The 19,016-nt window shown below is 34.0% G+C and overlaps 2 protein-coding genes across 5 annotated transcripts in view; both read left to right on the forward strand.

The window, feature by feature from the left end:
- Tet (Ten-Eleven Translocation (TET) family protein) overlaps positions 1 to 3,841 on the forward strand; it is an 86,368-nt gene extending 82,527 nt beyond the window's left edge. For all 3 annotated transcript variants that reach the window (XM_064066355.1, XM_064066356.1, XM_064066357.1), the window contains 3 exons: positions 28 to 167; positions 749 to 1,485; positions 1,538 to 3,841. In XM_064066355.1, the coding sequence (XP_063922425.1) occupies positions 28 to 167; positions 749 to 1,485; positions 1,538 to 2,396 (1,736 nt within the window). In that variant the 3' untranslated portion in view covers positions 2,397 to 3,841. The remainder of the gene's footprint in view (positions 1 to 27; positions 168 to 748; positions 1,486 to 1,537) is intronic.
- Positions 3,842 to 12,664: 8,823 nt separating this feature from the next.
- Positions 12,665 to 19,016, forward strand: part of LOC135137017 (probable serine/threonine-protein kinase nek3) — an 83,393-nt gene continuing 77,041 nt past the window's right edge. For both annotated transcript variants that reach the window (XM_064066551.1, XM_064066553.1), the window contains exon 1: positions 12,665 to 12,799. The gene's annotated coding sequence lies outside the window, so the exon portion shown is untranslated. The remainder of the gene's footprint in view (positions 12,800 to 19,016) is intronic.

The raw sequence follows: 19,016 nt of genomic DNA on the forward strand, positions 1-19,016 counted from the left end.
GTCGCACAAACTCACGGAGACTTGCAGGCTGCTCGGACAATCTGATCAACTTACGACACGACTTGGAGAACCGAACCGGAGTCACCGGACGAGCGATCCGCATCGAAAAAATACGATACACGGGAAAGGAGGGGAAAACGGCGCAGGGATGCCCCATCGCCAAATGGGTAAGTCCCGGGCCGGCCCATGCAGATCGATCGGTGAAGTCGCACCTCCAGAACAAATTGTCGTCCCGACTTGGCTCCTATTTAACAAGCCAGGTTTTACTTCCGAGAATTGTCCTTTTCCTTGCGTTTCTTCCAAAAAAGGATGCTATACTTTCTGTAAAAAAGATTTGGACCGAAAATTGTTGGTCCCCTATTTGACAAGCCGGGTTTTAGTTCCCAGAACTGCCCTTCCAGGGACGCAGTCCTGTAACCTTTTGATTGTCTTTCATCCAAAAACGGATGCTATGCCGTCTGTAATACCGACTTGGTCTTGCCTCTTTTAGTTGGGACCCTAAATATTTCTCCCATTTGGGTTTTATTCTTGCGACGATTTCCGCTCAATAATGTATGGCGTCTCACCGTCATGGGAAAGCCCGTACCGCTTCGAAAGCGAAACAAACCGATAAAATCTCGCCCGGTGCCCGAAACGTCGCATTTAGGATTAAAAATCGGCCCTTAGCTCCCTCTGGTCCCTCTTCGGTGATCGATCTGCCGCAAACTGCCCCACGCCGCCGCCTCCTTCCTCACCGATTCTCGTTTAGATAATCCGAAGATCCGGCGTGCACGAGAAGTATCTGATAATCGTGAAACACCGCACCGGCCATTTCTGCCGTTCCGCTTTCATCGTGGTCTGCATCGTGATGTGGGACGGCGTCCAGCAGCCCACCGCCGACGACCTCTACTCCCTCCTCACCGACAAGCTCACCAAGTTCGGGATCGCCACGAAGCGGCGCTGCGGAACCAACGAGCTCAAGAGCTGCGCCTGCCAAGGGCTCGATCCCGACAACTGCGGTGCGAGCTTCTCCTTCGGCTGCTCGTGGTCCATGTACTACAACGGCTGCAAGTTCACCAGGTCGAAGATGGTGCGCAAGTTCCGGCTGAGCGTCCAGTCCGAGGAGCAAGTGATCGAGGAGAAGTTGCAACGGCTCGCTTCGCACCTCAGCCCGATTTATCGATGTTTAGCGCCGCAGTCCTTCCACAATCAGTGTTTCTATGAACATATCGCCGCGGATTGTAGATTGGGCCTTAGGCCTGGTAGACCCTTCTCGGGGGTGACGGCTTGCTTGGATTTCTGCGCTCATTCCCACAAGGATTCGCACAATATGGTGAACGGGTGTACGGTGGTGGTGACGTTGACGAAGCACAGGAAGCTGCAGAAGCCGGAGGACGAGCAGCTGCACGTGCTGCCGCTGTACGTGGTGGACAACACCGACGAGTTCGACTCGAAGGAGAGCCAAGACGAGAAGATCAGGATGGGGAGCATCGAGGTGTTGAACAAGTAAGCGCTCGGTGTTTTGGGTGGTCGTTCGATAAAGTTTGATGTTTTGCAGATACGAGACGGAGATCAGAGCCAACCCGAACCCCACGCCGCCTTGCAAACGCACCAAGAAGCGCAAGGACGAGAGCGTTTCGTCCACGCCTCCGGACCAGATCCAGAACCACCAGATAACGAGCACGGTCTTCGACACGCCACCGAACGAAGTAAACTGGGGCTACACCAACAATTATCCTTACTTTCCGTTCAGTTCCAATAATTATTTAGTCAATGGGAGTCTGTATCAGTATTCCGACCCGTACTACGTGAACCAGTTGAACAACGCCAAGAAGAAGCTGTTCAACGACGGCCAGCAACAACCTTGTGATTACAAGATACCTCCAAATGAAGCCAACGGCTGTTACTCTTCAGGATTCTCAAACCTGCCATATTACAACGTCTGCAATCCATTCGACGACAGTTACGCGTTTAGTACAAAAGTAGAGAACTTGTTGTCATCATCGAAACTGAATCAAGTACAAACCTTCAGCGACAACACGGACTGCTTCAGGGATTCGAACATGGGAGGGGTCGCGATCGCGCTGGAGCACGGGAGCGTGCTGTTCGAGTGCGCCAGGCACGAGTTGCACGCGACGACGGCGCTGAAGAAGCCGAACAGGAAGAATCCGACGAGGATCTCGCTGGTTTTCTACCAGCACAGGAATTTGAACAAGACGCGGCACGGGTGGGACGAGTATATCGAGAAGATGAAGATCGAGAAGGTGGACGTGGACGCGGGGTATTGGTGTCCCGCGGAGGTGATGATCAGGTCGCCCACGCTGACGACGATGAGTCTGACGACCCTCTTTCCGATGTACCCTTGCATAGTTACAGGTCCCTATGGAAAGATGACGTTTGGAGGTATGAGATTTTGACCGGGTTTTAAGTTTATGACTAAATTCAAGTTAACAGTGCCTCTATGATCTCAAAAGTCGAGTGTAAATTTCCCACAAGTACAAATATAGTATTCCGTTCTACAAACAATCGAATGTTCGCATTTTTATATGATTTTATTAATTTATTCTTAGTTAATTTATATTTATCCTGTAAATTGTTGTTTTAGTGATGATACGACTGCCATACTTTAAGTGCGGATTTGTTTATATATTTAGGGTTTAGTTTGTGACCGAGTCGTAGGTTTTGTCCCCCCGTATGATGTGTGTAGGTATTGTTGGTCCACGCGTTTTGCACACGAATCAAAGCCGAAGAGAGTGAATGAAAAGCATCTTTAGTAATCCCTAAATGTTGTTTTCATGTTTGTGAATAGAGATTTATTTGGAACGGCGGTTCCGGAGTTTTGCCTTTTGTAACCTTGCTTCACGTTAAAGATATATATTTTTGCCCACACACGTGAACATGGTATTGAAGATGAACAAATTCTTTATATTGTGAAAAATTTGTATAATAGATTGAGTAGCACCTCGGTTCGATTCTAATTCAGGTGTGCTAACGTAATGCTGTGTGCATTTTACGATATAGGATTTATTCTTTGTAGTGTTGGAAATATATTTTTGACATAAAGAAAGAATATTTATAGTGTTCTTAACATGCCTACAAAATAAATTATTGTATAGTGTTAGTCATCAGTCAACTTGATCCTAAAAAAAAAATAATTTTATAATTATGTTAACGATAATAAAGAGAAAAAACAAAATGATGCCAAATATTTTAAGCTAGTTATTAAAAAATTCGTAATTTATTATTTATTCGATGAAAACCTTTCTTCCAGGCCAGTATAGGCAGCCACGGTTTTTTATGTAAAAAATAGCATAGCATCTTTTAACTTGTAGGGCTTTTTTGACTTGTGGTTTTGCTAAAAATCTTTTTGTGCATCTTCAGCCAAATCTTCATCCAGACTTCGTCCACTTGACAGCTTCTCTTCACTTCTATCGTGCAATAACTTCCCAAAGCGTACCGTCTCGCACAGAAAGGTTCTTTAACAAAATCATTCCATTACCCAAAAAAATATTATTACATTGTACATATATTTTTACACAATTTTTTAGTGAATATTTATTAAATTGAAGACCGAAAAGCAATCCTAAATACTGTACATATTGCCACTGAGGGGGTTCTTTCATCTTTAATTTCGCTCATCTTGTAAAATTGACTATCATGACGACTACCATTAGTTTAATGAAGCAATATTGATCAATTCATATCACATGGAAGTACCCGCTCACTAATATGTCTTTGATGAAAGAACAAAATCATTTGTATTTCTAGTTATAGATTTTTTAGTTTAGTATTAAGAAACAAATTAATATGTGTATTGTCTTGTGAATACATTTATATAACATAAATGTCTTTCTTACTTAGACATTCTCGATTTCTTTCAAACACACATCCATCCATCATCCCATTTATATACCATTCACTCTTCACATTGTCATTCTTGTTAATTTTTACAGCCAGATAACTTCTTACTCGAAAGTAGTCTGGTGTAAACCGTAACTGGCACACCACAGAATCTAGTAATGCCTTTTTCATCAATTGATAATATATTTAGAAAGTGAGACCTGAAGAAAACAAAGAAGAAGGTAAGAAATCGAAACGTAAAAGAGCTTGGACATAGCCCTGATTCTTCAATTAAGTACCTTAAGACAATTTCGAATGGTTCTGGTTCATGGTAAAGCTAGGGACGGATGAAGCCATCTAGAAGTCGGGAATTTGCCAGAGTACCCGTGGTATACCAGAGCGCCGGTGCCCGAATCCAATTTTTATATAATTCTAAATAAAGTAAAATTTAAGGCTATAAGGCGCAAATTACCTCAAAAACGAGACAAGGGATAACCCCCAGATGCTTTCAAATGACTTCAAAAATAAGACAAGAGATTCCGAGATTCTTTCACACTACTTCAAAAACAAGACAAGACTTTTTCAGATTACTTCAGCAACAAAATAAGAAATCCCCGAGATTCTTTAAAATTACTTCAAAAACAAGACAAGTTGACACTACATATTTCAAAAACGTAACAAGAGATCCCCGGGATTCTTTCAAACTATTTCGAAAACAAACCGTAATTGGTCCCTGAGGTTCTTTTAAACTACTTCAAAAACAAAACACAATGGGCCCCTGAGATTCTTTTAAACTACTTCAAAAATATATCAAGAGATTCCCGTGATTCTTTAAAATTATTTCGAAAGCAAACCACAATTGGTTCTTGAGATTCCTACAACCTATTTCAAAAATAAATCAAAGGGGTGCCCGAGATTCTTTCAAACTCCTTCAAAAACATGACAAGAGATTCCCAAGATTCTTTCAACCTATTTCGAAAACAAACCTCAATTGATACCTGAGATTCCTACCTACTTTAAAAATAAATCACACAGGTTGCCCGAGATTCTTCCAAACTACTTCGAAAACAAACCACAATTGATCCCTGAAATTCTTTGAAACCACTTAAAAAACATGACAAAAAATCCCCGAGATTCTTTCAAACTATTTAAAAAACATGAAAAGAGTTCCCCGAGATTCTTTCAAACTATTTCGAAAACAAACCACAATTGCTCTTTGAGATTCTTTCAAACTACTTCAAAAATATACCAAGAAATCCCCGAGATTCTTTCAACATACTTCAAAAACAAAATAAGAAATTCCCGAGATTCTTTCGAATTACTTCAAAAACAAGACAAGAGATCCTCGAGATTCTTTCAAATTATTTCGAAAACAAACCGCAATTGGTCCCTGAGATTCTTTTAAACTTCTTCAAAAACAAAACCCAATGGGCCCCTGAGATTATCTTAAACTACTTCAAAAACATATCAAGAGATTCTCGTGATTCTTTAAAATTATTTCGAAAACAAACCACAAGTGGTCTATGAGATTTCTACAACTTACTTCAAAAATAAATCACAAGGGATGCCCGAGATTCTTTTAAACTAGTTCAAAAACCAAACACAAGAAACCCCCGAGATTCTTTCAAACTACTTCAAAAACATGACAAGAGATTTCCGAGATTCTTTCAAACTAAATATTTCGAAAAAAAACCAAAATTAGTCCTTGAGATTCTTTCAAACTACTTCAAAAACATGACAAGAAATTCTTGAAATTTTTTCAAACCACTTCAAAAACATGACAAGAGATTCCTGTTATTCTTTAAAACTATTTCGAAAACAAACCGCAATTGGTACCTGAGATTCCTACCTACTTTAAAAATAAATCGCAAGGGATGCCCGACATTGTTTCAAACTACTTCAAGAACATGACAAGAAATCTCCGAGACTCTTTCGAACTAATTTAAAAACGTGACAAGAGATTCCCGAGATTCTTTCAAACTATTTCGAAAACAAATCACAATGGATCCCTAATATTCTTAAAAACTACTTCAAAAACATGACAAGAAATCCGTGAGATATTTTCAAACTACTTCAAAAACATTACAAGAGATTCCCGTGATTCTTTCAACCTATTTCGAAAACAAACCAAAATTGATCCCTGAGATTCCTACAACCTACTTTAAAAACAAATCAGAAGAGGCGCCCGTGATTCTTTCAAACTACTTCAACAACATAACAAAAAATCCCCGAAATTCTTTCAAACTTCTTCAAAAACATGACAAGATATTCCCGTGATTCTTTCAGGTTATTTAGAAAACAAACCACAATTGGTCACTGAAATTCCTACAACTTACTTCAAAAATAAATCACAAGGGGTGCCCGAGATTGTTTCAAACTACTTCAACAACATGACAAGAAATCTCCGAGATTCTTTCAAACTACTTCAAAGAAATTCTCGAGATTCTTTCAAATAATTTCGAAAACAAGCCACAATTGATCCCTGATATTCTTTCAAACTACTTCAAAAACATGCGAAGAAATCCCCGTGATTTTTTCAAACTACTTCAAGAACATGACAAGCGATTCCCGAGATTCTTTCAAACTATTTCGAAAACAAACCACAATTGGTCTCTGAGATTCTTTCAAACTACTTCAAAAACATGACAAGAGACTTCCGAGATTCTTTCAAACTACTTTAAAAACATGAAGAGATTCCCGTGATTCTTTAAAATTATTTCGAAAACAAACCACAAGTGGTCTCTGAGATTCCTACAACCTACTTCAAAAATAAATCACAAGGGGTGCCCGAGATTCTTTCAAACTACTTCAAAAACATGACAATAAATTACCGAGATTTCTTCAAACTACTTCAAAAACATGACAAGAAATTTCCGAACTCCCTATTTCGAAAATAAATCACAATTAATCCCTGAAATTCCTACAACCTACAACCTACTTCAAAAATAAGTCACAAGTGGTCCCCGACATTCTTTCACACTACTTCAAAACCATGGTACAAGAAATCCCTGAGATTCTTACAACTACTTCAAAAACATAACAAGAGATTTCCGAGATTCTTTCAACCTATTTCGAAAAAAAAAACAAAATTAGTCATTGAGATTCTTTCAAACTACTTCAAAACATGACAATAAATTACCGAGATTTCTTCAAACTACTTCAAAAACATGACAAGAAATTTCCGAACTCCCTGTTTCGAAAATAAATCACAATTAATCCCTGAAATTCCTATAACCTACTTCAAAAATAAATCACAAGTGGTCCCCGACATTCTTTCACACTACTTCAAAAACATGATACAAGATCCCTGAGATTCTTACAAACTACTTCAAAAACATAACAAGAGATTTCCGAGATTCTTTCGACCTATTTCGAAAAAAAAACAAAATTAGTCATTGAGATTCTTTCAAACTACTTCAAAAACATGACAATAAATTCTTGAGATTTTTTCAAACTACTTCAAAAAAATGACAAGAGATTCTCATGATTCTTTAAAATTATTTCGAAAACAAATCACAAGTGGTCTCTGAGATTCCTACAACCTACTTCAAAAATAAATCACAAGGGGTGCCCGAGATTCTTTCAAACTACTTCAAAAACATGACAAGAAATCCCCGAGATTCTTTCAAACTACTTCAAAACATGACAATAAATTACCGAGATTTCTTCAAACTACTTCAAAAACATGACAAGAAATTTCCGAACTCCCTATTTCGAAAATAAATCACAATTAATCCCTGAAATTCCTACAACCTACTTCAAAAATAAATCACACTGGTTCCCGACATTCTTTCACACTACTTCAAAAACATGGTACAAGAAATCCCTGAGATTCTTACAACTACTTCAAAAACATAACAAGAGATTTCCGAGATTCTTTCAACCTATTTCGAAAAAAAAACAAAATTAGTCATTGAGATTCTTTCAAACTACTTCAAAAACATGATAATAAATTCTTGAGAATTTTTCAAACTACTTCAAAAAAATGACAAGAGATTCTCATGATTCTTTAAAACTATTTCGAAAACAAACCGCAATTGGTACCTGAGGTTTCTACCTTCTTTAAAAATAAATCACAAGTGGTGCCCGAGATTCTTTCAAAGTACTTCAAAAACTCGCAATAAATCCCCGAGATTCGAATCTTTCAAACTATTTCGAGAACGAACCATAATTGATCTCTGAGATTCTTTCAGACTACTTCAAAAACATACCAAGAAATCCGCGTAATTTTTTTAAACTACTTCAAAAACATGACAAAAGATTCCTGAGATTTTTTCAAACTACTTTAAATTCATGGCAAGAGATTCCCGTGATTCTTTCAAAGTATATCGAAAACAAACCACAATTGGTCCCTGAGATTCCTACAACCTACTTCCAAAATAAATCACAAGGGGTGTCCGAGATTTTTTCAAACTACTTCAACAACATAACAAGAAATCCCCAAAATTCTTTTAAACTACTTTAAAAACATGAGAAGAAATTACCGAGATTTGTTCAAACTACTTCAAAAACATGACAATAAATCCCCGAGATTCTTTTAAACTACTTCAAAAACTGACTAGATATTTCCGTGATTCTTTCAAACTATTTCGAAAACAAATCACAATTGGTCCCTGAAATTCCTGCAACCTACTTCAAAAATAAATCACAAGGGGTGCCCGAGATTCTTTCAAATACTTCAAAAACATGACAATAAATCCCCGAGATTCTTTCAAAGTATTTAGAAAACAAACCACAATTATTGGATTCTTTCAAATTACGTCAAAAACATGATCAGAAATCCCCGAGATTCTTTTGAGTAACTTCAAAAACAAGACAAAGGATCTCCAAGATGCTTTCAAACTACTTCAAAAACATGACAAGAAATCCCCGAGATTCTTTCAAACTACTTAAAAAACAAGAAAAGAGATCCCCAAGATTCTTTTAGGCTAATTTCGAAAACAAAACACAATTGGTCCCGGAGATTCCTACAAACTACTTCAAAAACATTATAATAGATTCCCGAGATTCTTTCAGGCTAATTTCGAAAATTAGTCTTTGAGATTCTTTCAAAGTACTTCAAATACATGACAAGAAATCCTTGGGATTTTTTCAAACTACTTCAAAAACATGACAAGTTATTCCCGTGATTCTTTAAAAATATTTCGAAAACAAACCGCAATTGGTACCTGAGATTTCTACCTACTTTAAAATTAAATCAGAAGGGGCGCCCGGGATTGTTTCAAACTACTCCAAAAACATGACAAAAAATCCTAGGGATTTTTTCAAATTACTTCAAAAACATGACAAGATATTCCCGTGATTCTTTAAAAATATTTCGAAAACAAATCGCAATTGGTACCTGAGATTTCTACATACTTTAAAAATAAATCATCAGGGGTGCCCGAAATTCCTTCAAACTACTTCAAAAACATGACAAGAAATCTCCGAGATTCTTTCAAACTACTTCAAGAACATGACAAGAGATTCCGGAGATTCTTTTAAACTATTTCGAAAACAAACCACAATTGATCCCTGAGATTCTTTCAAACTACTTCAAAAACATGACAAGAAATCTCAGAGATTTTTTCAAACTATTTCGAAAACAAACCACAATTGGCCTCTGAGATTCTTTCAAACTACTTCAAAAACATGACAAGAAATCTCAGAGATTTTTTCAAACTATTTCGAAAACAAACCACAATTGATCTCTGAGATTCTTTCAAACTACTTCAAAAACATGACAAGAAATCTCAGAGATTTTTTCAAACTATTTCGAAAACAAACCACAATTGGCCTCTGAGATTCTTTCAAACTACTTTAAAAAACATGCCAAGAAATCCCTTCGATTTTTTTAAACTGTGTACTTCAAAAACATGAAAAGAGATTCCCGAGATTCTTTCAAGCTACTTTAAAAACATGAAAAGAGATCCCCGTGATTCTTTCAAACTATTTTGAAAACAACCCGCAATTAATACCTGAGATTCTTACCTACTTTAAAAATAAATCACAAGGGGTGCCGGAGATTCTTTCAAACTACTTCAAAAACATCACAAGAAATCTCCGAGATTCTTTCAAACTACTTCAAGACGATTTTCGAGATTCTTTCAAATAATTTCGAAAGCAAACCACAATTGATCTCTGAGATTCCTTCAAACTACTTCAAAAACATGGCAAGAAATCCCCGAGATTCTTACAAAACTACTTTAAAAACACAACAAGATATTTCCGAGATTCTTTCAAACTATTTCGAAAAAAAAAAAACAAAATTAGTCATTTAGATTCTTTCAAACTATTTCGAAAACAAACCACAATTTGTCTCTGAGATTCCTTCAAAGTACTTCAAAAACATGTCATGAAATCCCCGTGATTTTTTTAAACGACTTCAAAAACATGACAAGAGATTCTCGAGATTCTTTCAAACTATTTCGAAAACAAACCACAATTGATCCCTGAGATTCTTTCAAACTACTTCAAAAACATGACAAGAGATTCCCGTGATTCTTTTAAACTATTTCGAAAACAAACCACAATTGATCCCTGAGATTCTTTCAAACTACTTCAAGAATATGACAAGCGATTCCCGAGATTCTTTCAAACTATTTCGAAAAAAAAAATAGTCCTTGAGATTCTTTCAAACTACTTTAAAAACATGACAAGAAATCCCAGAGATTTTTTCAAACTATTTCGAAAACAAACCACAATTGGTTTCTGAGATTCTTTCAAACGACTTCAAAAACATGCCAAGAAACCCCGTGATTTTTTTTAAACGACTTCAAAAACATGACAAGAGATTCCCGTGATTCTTTCAAATTATTTCGAAAACAAACCACAATTGGTCCCTGAGATTTCTACAGCCTACTTCAAAAATAGATCACAAGGGGTGCCTGAGATTCTTCCAAACTACTTCCAAAACATGGTAAGAAATCACCGAGATATTTTCAAATTAACAAGACATCACGGATCACGCGAATTCGAAATTCTTTCAAACTACTTGAAAAACCACAAGGGGTCCCCGAGATTCATTCAAACTACTTCAAACACATGATAAGAAATCCCCGAGATTCTTTCAAATTAACAAGAGATCACGAATCACGTGAATTCGAAATTCTTTCAAACTATTTAAAAAACCACAAGGGGCGCCTGAGATTCTTTCCAATTACTCTGGAATTTCCGAGATTCTTTTAAACTACTTAAAAAACAAAACAAAAGTGGTCCCTGAGATTCTTTCAAACCGTTTCAAAAACAAAACAATTTTTAAAAATTCCAAAAAATTCGCATTTCACTCCGAATTTTAGGAAAATATTGATTTTTTTAAGCGTACACTCGACCACTTGACAAAATAAAATTCAATCTTCATTTAATAAAAAAAAAAACAATGAAATTTAAAAGCGGAGGTGGGTGGAGTTAGTGTTACCTTTTTGTCTACATTCCACTGTGTATCAATATAAAATCCACTTTTTGTCCAATAAAATGAGTGATCAAGATGAAAATCGGGTGGGTGGGTGGGGCCATTTCAAATTTTACGAGCTAGATTCGGCCACACGACAAAATAAAATTCAATTTCCACCTAATCAAAAAAGCCAATGAAATTCAAAACCGAAGACGGGTGGAATTAGTTTTAGCTTTTTGTCTACATTCCACTGCACTTTTTGTCCAATAAAATGAGTGACCAAAAGAAAACCGGGTTCAAGTTCACCGCTTGACACAGTAAAATTCAGTCTTCATCTACTTAATCAAAAGAAACCAATGAAATTCAAAAGCGGTCGTGGGTGGGATTAGTTCTAAACTTTTTGTCCAGATTTCATTGTTTGTCACCATAAAATCACCTTTTTGTCCAATAGAACGACCGATCGGAAAGAAAACCGGGTGGGTGGGCGGGCCTATTCTGAATTTCTTTGAAGCAACCTTTTTTGTGTGAAACATTACAAGAGGTGAATTTTCTGTTGCCTATCTTCAGGTTCATAGACATTCTTCCGGTTTTAATCACGCCTTCTAGTATAACGGTAGCCGGTTGCTCTTCAGTATAAAATAAACATCTTCTAATTTCGGACTTCCGGCGTCCACGACTGACATGTCTTGACCTGGCTCTCAGTTCCGCCAGTTTTTGGATTTTAACGGACTCTCATCATCTGCTTTAAGTCACGGACTTTAGACTTGGAAATGATACCGAAATTGTAGCTTTCGGCAGGATGATGCTACTGCTCACACAACTCACATGGCTGTGTTAAAATTTTGAAAAAATGGTGGAAAAAAACACCAAGGGGAATAAAGTACGAATATAATAATAGACCAAGACGAGACGAGTTGACAGGGTGAAATTTGTACCAAAGCTCTTGGTGATTACGTTCTTTTTTGATTTGTTGGATGTAATAAGAATCTAGTAGGGATTACCCCATGGCTGCTCAGCTGCACCAATTTTTTCCGCATCCATCCTGCGTAATCAGCATTCCTTATCCCAAGCACCGTTGATTCCCGACTTGATAGTTGTCATTGCACGCGGAAGTGCCCAAGGGTGTCCCATGCAGATAAAGCACCCATCTGCACGCACCGACCATCACCTTGGACGTAAGGTCATTGACAGTCAGCAATTTGCAAAAAAAATCCACGTATGAATTATGATAACCGGGTACTGCAAGGTTGCACCTCCATGCCCATAATGGGCCCGACGCTCGCCTCGCGCCGGCGAACTGGCGACCCGAGAGCCTCCAGATCAAATGTTTACATCCCATTGCCGAAAAAATGAACTCTAATCCAACCACCAACAAACGGACGCAATAGAATCTTAGCGAAACCGGTTACCTGCATAACATTCTCTCAAAAATTATACAGATTCCAATGAGCGCTTGCTACGCAAGTCTCGCTGCTACCACACCGATTTCTTTAGTCTTGGTTCTACTTTCAAGGATGTAACAGGTGTACGCTCTGTGCTAGATTTGTTGTTAGTGCTTGGAGTTTGTTCGTCGCGACTTCGTCTGTGGGGATGTTCGAGCAAAGACCGGTAAGTCGGGGTACGCGGGTTTCGGTACCACCGGAACTGATTCGGTGGCGTCTTCAAGACAAACGGTGAGATGCAGATGGCCGGGGCCTTCCAGCCAGCATTGACACACATGATTCATGCGGCTTATAAGGCATAATTGCCATGTAAATCATGCGAATTCCGATTTACTGGCGAATGTCATCTCCAACAGGTGGCGAAGAGCTCCCACACTCGGGTTAGAGTTTTTGCATAATGCATAGGTCGTTTTTCTGGTTTGCGACCCACGCTCGCTAAAATTCTTCCGAGATTTTGACTGAGGGAGGCTGACGAAAGCGGAGAGATGCACCGCTTGAAGAATAAAAGACTTAAATAGACATGGGAGGCTGCGTTCAGACGTTTCCGGTCTTCGGTTGTTTCGGACGACTTTTCAAATGGGGGCCCAAAATGGAAGGACCAAGGCGGTGATCTAAATTCCTAAATCTAAATGGCGAAATGGGTAGGGTGCGCGTTTTGACACACCATTGCCGAAATTCCAGCCACAAAATCTGGTAAGGTTGCCAAGAGTGGCGAAAATCCGATTTACACAAACATCTGCAGATTTTGAAGAGACGAAAGAGATTGGAGAAAATTTTTGCAAAGTTCAAGGATCAACAATTCTCACAATTTTAATTTGAGAACGATAACATATTTTGAAGCTTTTTATAAGCTCGAAGAAAATATCTCCATTAAAATAAAATTAATTAAAGAATAAAACTGTCACTTCAATTGCACACTTCGTAAATCAGATTGGCGATCTTTATATGTCAATAAAAGTGAGGTTATTTGCAATTGTTTCCCGCCTATGCGTTTATGGTCGATGTTGGTTCGTGTGATTAACGTCTATTTAATGATTTTGCAATTGATCTGTACACTGGTATTAATTTTATTAGCCTTGAAAATGAGAACAATGACCCTCGAAACGTTGCAAAGATATAAATAAAGAACGTTTTTTATTATTGATTAAAAAATAAAAACATCAAAAGAATTTTTTGAAACTCTTCCAACAGTTCCAGAAGTGCTAAAGAGTCGTTTATAGTGATGCTGAGGGATATATTTATGGAAAACATCCGGTATCTTCCGTTCCATAGTGACGACTTGATATTTGTTCGTTATCTGTTTTCGCAAAAATCTCGCCTTGTGTGCCGAAAACACTCCTATTTGCCGAAAGTGTGGGTTTAAGACGCGTTTGTGTACGTTGATTAAACAACTAGGAAACGTCGTACAATCTCTCACTATTGACTCAATCTGTATTCCTAATTAAAAGCACGTAGCAATTAACTAAACACACTTTCCGCGTTCATGCTATTGCTCCCCGGGTCTATAAAAAGAAGTCGGCTTATCCATACACGAGAAAAGCGGCATATGTTAATTTCCGCACCAGTGGCGGCCAATCACGATGGAGCTTTCGGTTTTCTTATTTTTTAGTTCAGTTGAAAGCTCGGTTTGTCAGTTTCGCAGTTTGCGGTTTTCGATTTCTCAATTTGAATTTTTAGTTATAGAATTTTCAATTTTTCGATTTTTCAATTTAAGAATTTTCAAATTTACGCTTGTTAAATTTTTCCAGTTGCGGTTATCCAGTTTTAATTTTTTTAATTTTCCAGTCTATAGACTTTTTATTTTTTTCAATGTTTCGAATTTGGAAGTTTCGTTTTTAGAGTTTTTCCATTTTTCAAGTATTGATTTACCAGTTTTACAATTTTGCAATTTTGCAATCTTTCGATTTTTCTATAATGATCAACCTATTTTCAATTTTTCATTTCCTCCAATTTTAATTTCTCAATTTACAAGTTTTCAATTTTTCCATTTTTCGGTTTTTAATTCTTTAATTGTTTTTTTTTTAGTTTTTTGATTTTTCAATATTTAATTTTTCAATTTCCAGGTTGTTCAACTTTTTAATTTTTCAGTTTTACAATTTTGCAATTTGTTTTTAATCTTCGATTTTCCAGTTTTTCATTTTTCAATTTTTAATTTATTGGCTACTCGATGTTCTAATTCCTCAGTTTTTACAATTTTTTCAATTGTAATTATTCGATTATGTATTAACTTTTTTGACTTTTCAATTATCCGATTTTTAATTTTTCGGTTTATAGATTTTTGATTTGTTTCGTTGTTTCGATTCTAGAATTTTCGATTTTAGCGTTTTTTTAATCTTTCAAGTTTTGATACTTCAAATTTAATCATTTTTTCAATTTTTCGATTTGTCAATTATTATCCGATTTTTAATTTTTCATTTCCTCCAATATTAATTTTTCTATTTCTGGATTTTATAATTTTACAGTTTTTTAATTTTTGCACTGTTGCAATATTTCAATTTTTTAATTTAAAAATTTTTTTAATTTTTCGACTTTTCAGTTTTTTGATTTTGTAATTTTTGTAATTTTTCGATTTTTCAGTATTCAATTAACTATTCAGTCTACCGATCATTCAATTTTTGTTTTTAACAAATTTCCGTTTGTTCAATTTTTCCAATTGCAATTATCTCATTTTTTATCTTTTTAATTTTTCAGTTATCAAATTTTTAATTTTTCGGTTCATTGATCTTTTTTCAATTTAGAAGCTTCGATTTTAAAATTTTTCCATTTTTCAAGTTTTGATTTATCAGTTTTACAATTCTGCAATCTTTTGATTTTTCTGTAATTAACCGATTTTCAAGTTTTCATTTCCTCCAGTTTTAATTTTTCCATGTTTCGATGTTACAATTTTACAAGTTTTCAATTTTTCAATTTCCCGATTGTTCAATTTTTTGGCTTTCAATTTTACAATTTTTAAATTTTTCGACTCCTGTTGTCAAATTTTAAAAATTTTTATTTAAATTTAATTTGTTCAAATTTTATTTTTCTTCTTTTCCAATTCTTCCATTTTTTTGCTAGTTTCCACTACAGTCTTTCTATTTTTCAGAATTTCGATTATTTAGGGATAAAATTTTAAATTTTTCGACTTATTACTATTTGATTTTTCAACATTTCGGTGTTTCCTTTTTACAGGTTGGTGATTTTTCGATTTACAAATTAGCTGATTTTTCAATTTTTTAATTTTTAGAATTTTAGTAAGTTTTTAGTTTTTCCAATTTTTGAGTTTTCCTTTTTTCGAATCTGAGATTTTTCAATTTTTCAGTTTTCAAATATCCGATTTTCCGATTCTTCATATTTTCAATTTTCATATTTTCGTTTGTTCAATTTTTCAGACTGCAAATGTCCGATTTTTCAATGTTTCCCTTTGTCAATATTTCAATTTTTAGTTACTCAATTTTTCGATTTTTTAGTTTTACTATTTTGTAATTTTTAGATTTTTCGATTTTTTTATTTTTCAGTTTGACAATTTTTCGTTTTTCAATTTCTGATTTTTTCATTTTTTAAATCTTGTAGATTTTCAATTATCATTCTGATTTTTAATTTTTCAATTCATCCGTTTTTAAATTGTCAATATTTCGATGCTGCAAATTTATTCGATTTTTCAATTTATCCATTTGTCAATTTTTCACTTCTTGAGTTTTTCGCTTTTCAGTTTCAGAATTTACATTTTTCATTTGTTCAATTTTTCGATCTGCAATTATGCGATTTTTCAATTTCTCGAATTTCCATTTTTTGATTTTTCAGTTTTAGGATTTTGCAAATTTTCGATTTCTCAATCAATTCGATTTTTAAAGTTGTCAATTCCTCTATTTTGAAGCTTTCAATGTTTTGATGCTTCAATTTTATAAATTTCGATTTAAAATTTTTTCATTTTTTCGATTTTAGATCTTTAATTTTTTCAGTTTTTGGATTTTTCAATTTTTCTTTTTTTCGGTGTTTACTTTCTCGGTTTTTAATTTTTCAATGCTTCCATCTTACAGTTTTATAAGTTTTTAATTTTTCAATATTATATTTTCCAATTAACTTATTTTAAAATTTTGAAATGTTTCCACTTCAGTGTTTCGATTTTGTATTTTTTTTTTTTAATTTTTTGATTTTTTAATATTTAATTTTTCAATTTCAAGATTGTTTAATTTTTTGGGTTGTTCAATTTTACAATTTTGTAATTTATCGATTCCTCATTTTTCAAATTTTTCAATTTTTCCATTATTCGATCCTTCAATTTTTGAAAATACCGATTTGTCAATTGTTCAATTCTTCAATATTTTCATTTTTCAGATTTTCGATTACTCAGGGATAAAATTTTAAATTTTTCAATATTTCAACATTTCGGTTTTTCATTTTTCAATTTCTTGATTTTTCGAATTTTAGTAAATTTTTAGTTTTCCTTTTTTTGAATCTGCGATTTTCCAATTTTTCAATTTTCAAAAAACCGATTTTTCGATCCTGGAGTTTTAAAATTTTCACATTTTCGTTAGTTCGATTTTTCTGGATTACAATTGTCCAATTTATAAACGTTTCACTTTTTCAATATTTTGATTTTTAATTTTTTCAATTTTTCGGTTTTACAATTATCAGATTTTTTTGTTGTTCAGTTTGTCAGTTTACATTTTTCTTTTTCAATTTCTGATGTTTTTTTTACGGAATTGTAAATTTTAAATTTCTACTTTTAGAATTTCCAATTTTCGTTTGGTTAATTTTTTTATATGCAAATAAGCGATTTTACAATTTTTCGGTTTTAAATTTTTTCAGTTTTTCAACTTTTTAATTTTTTCATTTTTTGGTTCTTCCTTTCTCGATTTTTAATTTTTCAATGCTTCAATTTTACATTTTTACAGTTTGGTGATTTTTCGATTTACAAATTAGCTGATTTTTCAATTTTTTAATTTTTCGAATTTTAGTAAGTTTTTAGTTTTTTCAATTTTTGAGTTCTCCTTTTTTCGAATCTGAGATTTTCCAATTTTTCAGTTTTCAAATATCCGATTTTCCGATTCTTCATATTTTCAATTTTCATATTTTCGTTTGTTCAATTTTTCAGGCTGCAAATGTCCGATTTTTCAATGTTTCCCTTTGTCAATATTTCAATTTTTAGTTACTCAATTTTTCGATTTTTTAGTTTTACTATTTTGTAATTTTTCGATTTTTCGATTTTTTTATTTTTCAGTTTGACAATTTTTCGTTTTTCAATTTCTGATTTTTTCATTTTTTAAATCTTGTAGATTTTCAATTATCATTCTGATTTTTAATTTTTCAATTCATCCGTTTTTAAATTGTCAATATTTCGATGCTGCAAATTTATTCGATTTTTCAATTTATCCATTTGTCAATTTTTCACTTCTTCAGTTTTTCGCTTTTCAGTTTCAGAATTTACATTTTTCATTTGATCAATTTTTCGATCTGCAATTATGCGATTTTTCAATTTCTCGAATTTCCATTTTTTGATTTTTCAGTTTTAGGATTTTGCTAATTTTCGATTTCTCAATCGATTCGATTTTTAAAGTTGTCAATTCCTCTATTTTGAAGCTTTCAATGTTTTGATGCTTCAATTTTATAAATTTCGATTTAAAATTTTTTCATTTTTTCGATTTTAGATCTTTAATTTTTTCAGCTTTTGGATTTTTCAATTTTTCTTTTTTTCGGTGTTTACTTTCTCGGTTTTTAATTTTTCAATGCTTCCATCTTACAGTTTTATAAGTTTTTAATTTTTCAATATTATATTTTCCAATTAACTTATTTTAAAATTTTGAAATGTTTACACTTCAGTATTTCGATTTTGTATTTTTTTTTTAATTTTTTGATTTTTTAATATTTAATTTTTCAATTTCAAGATTGTTTAATTTTTTGGTTGTTCAATTTTACAATTTTGCAATTTATCGATTCTTCACTTTTCAAATTTTTCAATTTTTCCATTATTCGATCCTTCAATTTTTGAAAATACCGATTTGTCAATTGTTCAATTCTTCAATATTTTCATTTTTCAGATTTTCGATTACTCAGGGATAAAATTTTAAATTTTTCAATATTTCAACATTTCGGTTTTCCAATTTTTCAATTTTCAAAAAACCGATTTTTCGATCCTGGAGTTTTAAAATTTTCACATTTTCGTTAGTTCGATTTTTCTGGATTACAATTGTCCAATTTATAAACGTTTCACTTTTTCAATATTTTGATTTTTAATTTTTTCAATTTTTCGGTTTTACAATTATCAGATTTTTTTGTTGTTCAGTTTGTCAGTTTACATTTTTCTTTTTCAATTTTTGATGTTTTTTTTACGGAATTGTAAATTTTAAATTTCTACTTTTAGAATTTCCAATTTTCGTTTGGTTAATTTTTTTATATGCAAATAA

This window comes from Zophobas morio, unplaced genomic scaffold (genome assembly GCF_036711695.1).
Source record: "Zophobas morio isolate AGI-343-1 ecotype UQ-CSIRO unplaced genomic scaffold, CSIRO_AGI_Zmor_V1 ptg000028l, whole genome shotgun sequence".
In the NCBI taxonomy this organism is placed as follows: domain Eukaryota; kingdom Metazoa; phylum Arthropoda; class Insecta; order Coleoptera; family Tenebrionidae; genus Zophobas; species Zophobas morio.